Source organism: Aplysia californica, unplaced genomic scaffold, assembly GCF_000002075.1.
Source record: "Aplysia californica isolate F4 #8 unplaced genomic scaffold, AplCal3.0 scaffold00056, whole genome shotgun sequence".
In the NCBI taxonomy this organism is placed as follows: Eukaryota; Metazoa; Mollusca; class Gastropoda; order Aplysiida; family Aplysiidae; genus Aplysia; species Aplysia californica.
The window spans coordinates 2,013,937-2,017,432 of NW_004797326.1; the positions used below are offsets into that span (position 1 = coordinate 2,013,937).

At 43.3% G+C, this 3,496-nt stretch overlaps 1 protein-coding gene across 1 annotated transcript in view; it reads right to left on the bottom strand.

Moving 5' to 3' along the window:
• LOC101862101 (ras-specific guanine nucleotide-releasing factor RalGPS2) overlaps positions 1-3,496 on the bottom strand; it is a gene marked incomplete at both ends in the record, with an annotated part of 49,164 nt that overhangs the window by 9,884 nt on the left and 35,784 nt on the right. The window contains 3 exon segments of the mRNA XM_005093017.3: positions 88-180; positions 2,398-2,487; positions 2,903-2,986. Coding sequence (XP_005093074.2) covers positions 88-180; positions 2,398-2,487; positions 2,903-2,986 — 267 coding nt within the window.

The window sequence follows — 3,496 nt, forward strand, 5'->3', positions numbered from 1 at the left end:
GAGAGAGAGAGAGAGAGAGAGACAGACAGACAGAGGTCCATTCAGGAGAACACAGCAGGAGGATGGAACAAACAACGACCAACTGACCATCCAAGTGTGAGAGAGCCGGAATATGGCAGCGCTCTGGAGGGCGGAGATGACAGCCATTTCTGCATGGAGGTTGTTCAGGTCGTGAAGTTTCTGGAAAGAGAAAAAGAGAGAAAAAATATCAAATTTAACTGTAGTATGAATGAAGCTGTTACAAGTGCCGGTAAACTCTTACAACAAAAAAACAAAACAAACTGCTGTCCATCGTTTCCCCATCAACTGGGAACTACGATCCAACCATTGTGAAAGTATGAGCAATGTCAAACACAAGAGATACTGCGAAGGAAAAGAAAAGGCAAATTATTTGAAAGGAAAGCTTGTGCCGCTGATGCCTCTGTCAAGACGGGCCTTTCGGATGAAGATCCCAGAGTCACACAAGGGCAGAGAACTCCAAAGCTTTTTGTATTAATAAGGTTTTACTGCGCTCGCAACTGCATAAGGTCATACGAGCGCCAAGGGGCGGATGTCAACAGAGAAGTCCAAACTGGGAATCAGGCTTACTCTGCTCTCCTCTCTAGCCTCAACAGCACAAAGTCTGCTTCGACTATCAAGGCATCCCAAAAATAGCAATTCACATGAGAGAGACAAACACACAAAAGAAGTAGAGAAAAAAAATGACGGTAGTAAGGATGAGGAAAGAAAAAGCAGCAGTTCCTGCTACGTTGCTCCGGCACAGTATGAGCATGACATTGATAAACCGGCCCACTTACAATTCTACTGTACATAAGAACATGTAAATATCTCCCCTTTGGGAATGGCCTACAGAAACTTCAGTCAGGAGAACGTCTGAACAACTGAGACTGACTTGTAGTTAACAACATACTAGCCTATGCACAATATCAAAATTCTGCTTCAACAACTTTGTCTCACATTATGATGTTGTGTTTCAGTTTTAGTATTAGTAAAAGTTTTATGGCACTTGCAATACAAAAAAGGTCATCATATAAGTGCCGAAGATTAGAGGTGTTACAAGAGAGTAGTAACAAACACAAAAAAGGAGGAGATAAGAACGATAGATGTTTGATAGGGAAAAAAGGAACTGACCACACTAGAGCACCCGCCGACCATCCACATGACGTTGTGAAGTTTGAAAACAAAATACGAAAACCAAAAATTTTTTTTAAAAACCAAGAAAAAAAACAACCAACAACAAAAAATTCCTGTCATTTAGTTGATATCCTCTTTGCTTACACTTGTAACAGTGTGCACACAGTCATCACTGTCGACGATCTGTCACAACCTCACCATCGCCTACACTCACAACAATTCACTAGTGTATTGGAGAGAATGCCCAACGAAGCCATTCATCGTTTTTGCGTGGACAACGAAAGGCTAACCCGCGGCCACACGGTGTAAGGAAAAATGACGAATGTCAAACAACTTTGCCTTTTCTCAACCTCAACCATGTAGACTTTTGAAACAGGTGAATGAACCATTAAATCAGTACCTCTGCAAAATTCTAGCTCAAAAGAACAACAAATAGAAGAGTTATAAAGTCCTTGGGAAAGGCACTTTGCACAAATTTTCCTCACTTCACCCAGGTGGAAATGGGTACCCGGTTATAGACAGTGAACGATTTTGTCAGTTTGGTAGTGTTTGAGCGCATGAAATCCGCAGCTTGCACTGTATGCTTCCGCTGAAGCCGAGAATGTTTCTGAGTGTTCTCAGAGAGTCTGCTGGGGTAATAATGGTTGTAAAGCGCATAGAGCATGCTCTTGAGCATGGATATGCGCTATATAAATGCAATTATTATAATAAAGTGAGAATGTATTTTGCTGCTTCTGGAGAAAAATTTCCTTGCTACAAGCAGACAGCTTGATGGCGTGGGTGGGAGACAGGGAGAGGGCGGGGACAAACAGGCAGAGAGAGAGAGATGGATTGGACATGTTCTGAGAAGAGAACCAGACTATTGTGAAGACTGCCCTCCACTGGACACCCGAAGGACGTCGCAAAAGGGGCAGACCCTATACGTTCTCATACTACCTCTGACTGTCTAGGGCAGACCCAAAGTAACCTGGAGATGCACAGTAGAGTCTGAAATGAAGTCCTGGAATCATTCGTGGGGAACGCTGACCAAGATGGCCCAAAACAGACAGAGCTGGAGATCCTTTGTTGCTGCCCTAAACGCCAGACGTAACGGGTAGTAAGTAAGTAAGTAAGTAACACAATAATGTTCATTTAGAGCAGGGAAAAGTAAGACAGACACTACACAAAAGAATGAAAGAAAGAAAGAAAGAAAGACAGAAAAGAAGAAGACCCTGAAAGTGTCCCACCCTCCAACATAGGTGTACATAAGTACGTCCTCCTCACCTTGGCAATCTTGATGAAGTGAGCCAGCACCTCCGCCCGTGTCTTGAGGGTCTGGCAGTTCAAGATCTCCTTCTGAACCCAAAAGTTGACCTGCAAGTGGGTGGTGTGAGGGGTCACAAAAGAAAACAAATCTTTTGTCATTTTTGATTCCTTCTTTTCTTTTCATTCTCTCTCTCTCTCTCTCTCTCTCTCTCCATAGACAACACAAACACATACACACTTGCACACACACACACACACACACAAACAGAAAGCATAAATGGAGCACACACACATATACGCACACACCCACACACACTTGCATACACACGCACACACACATACATATACACAAACATACACACACACACACACACACACACACACACAAACAGAAAGCATAAATGGAGCACACACACATATACGCACACACCCACACACACACACACACTTGCATACACACGCACACACACATACATATACACAAACATACATACACACACACACACACAAGTGGGCCACTCACATGGTTGAACCTGCGTGTGAAGGCCACCACATTGGGTGCCTTGATGAGTTTCTCCTTGGTGGTCCAGGCACATGTGGTCAGCTCCTGCAACCACAGCATACATTGTCTTCCATCATTCCATCACACAACGGATAATGATAATATAAATATTAATAATTAATAATAATGATGATAACTTAATACAGTCGTTCAGTTTCAGTAAGAGTTTACGGCACTTGCAACACATTAAGGTCATGTAAGGGCTGAAGATTAGAGGTCATACAAGATCAAGATAGTAACAGACACAAGAGGGGAGATAAGTACAATAGATCTTTGATAGGAAAGAAGGAGCAAACCACACCGGAGCATCCGCCAACCACCCACTAATAGAGTCCAAACTGTCTACGACAGCCATCCATTATCGCAGAAAAAAGTGGCCGTCTTAGACCGGTGGCCTTCTCACACAGTGCCATTATAATATGTAATGACAAAAATGTGAAAGGGGGAAAATGGGAAGTGGCCAAGACAGAAACACAAAGTAACGTATTAGACTCATTTAACAAATAAATCCCCCCCACCCCCTTCCCCTGGGCGTTTGGGGTTTGAACCCCCCTC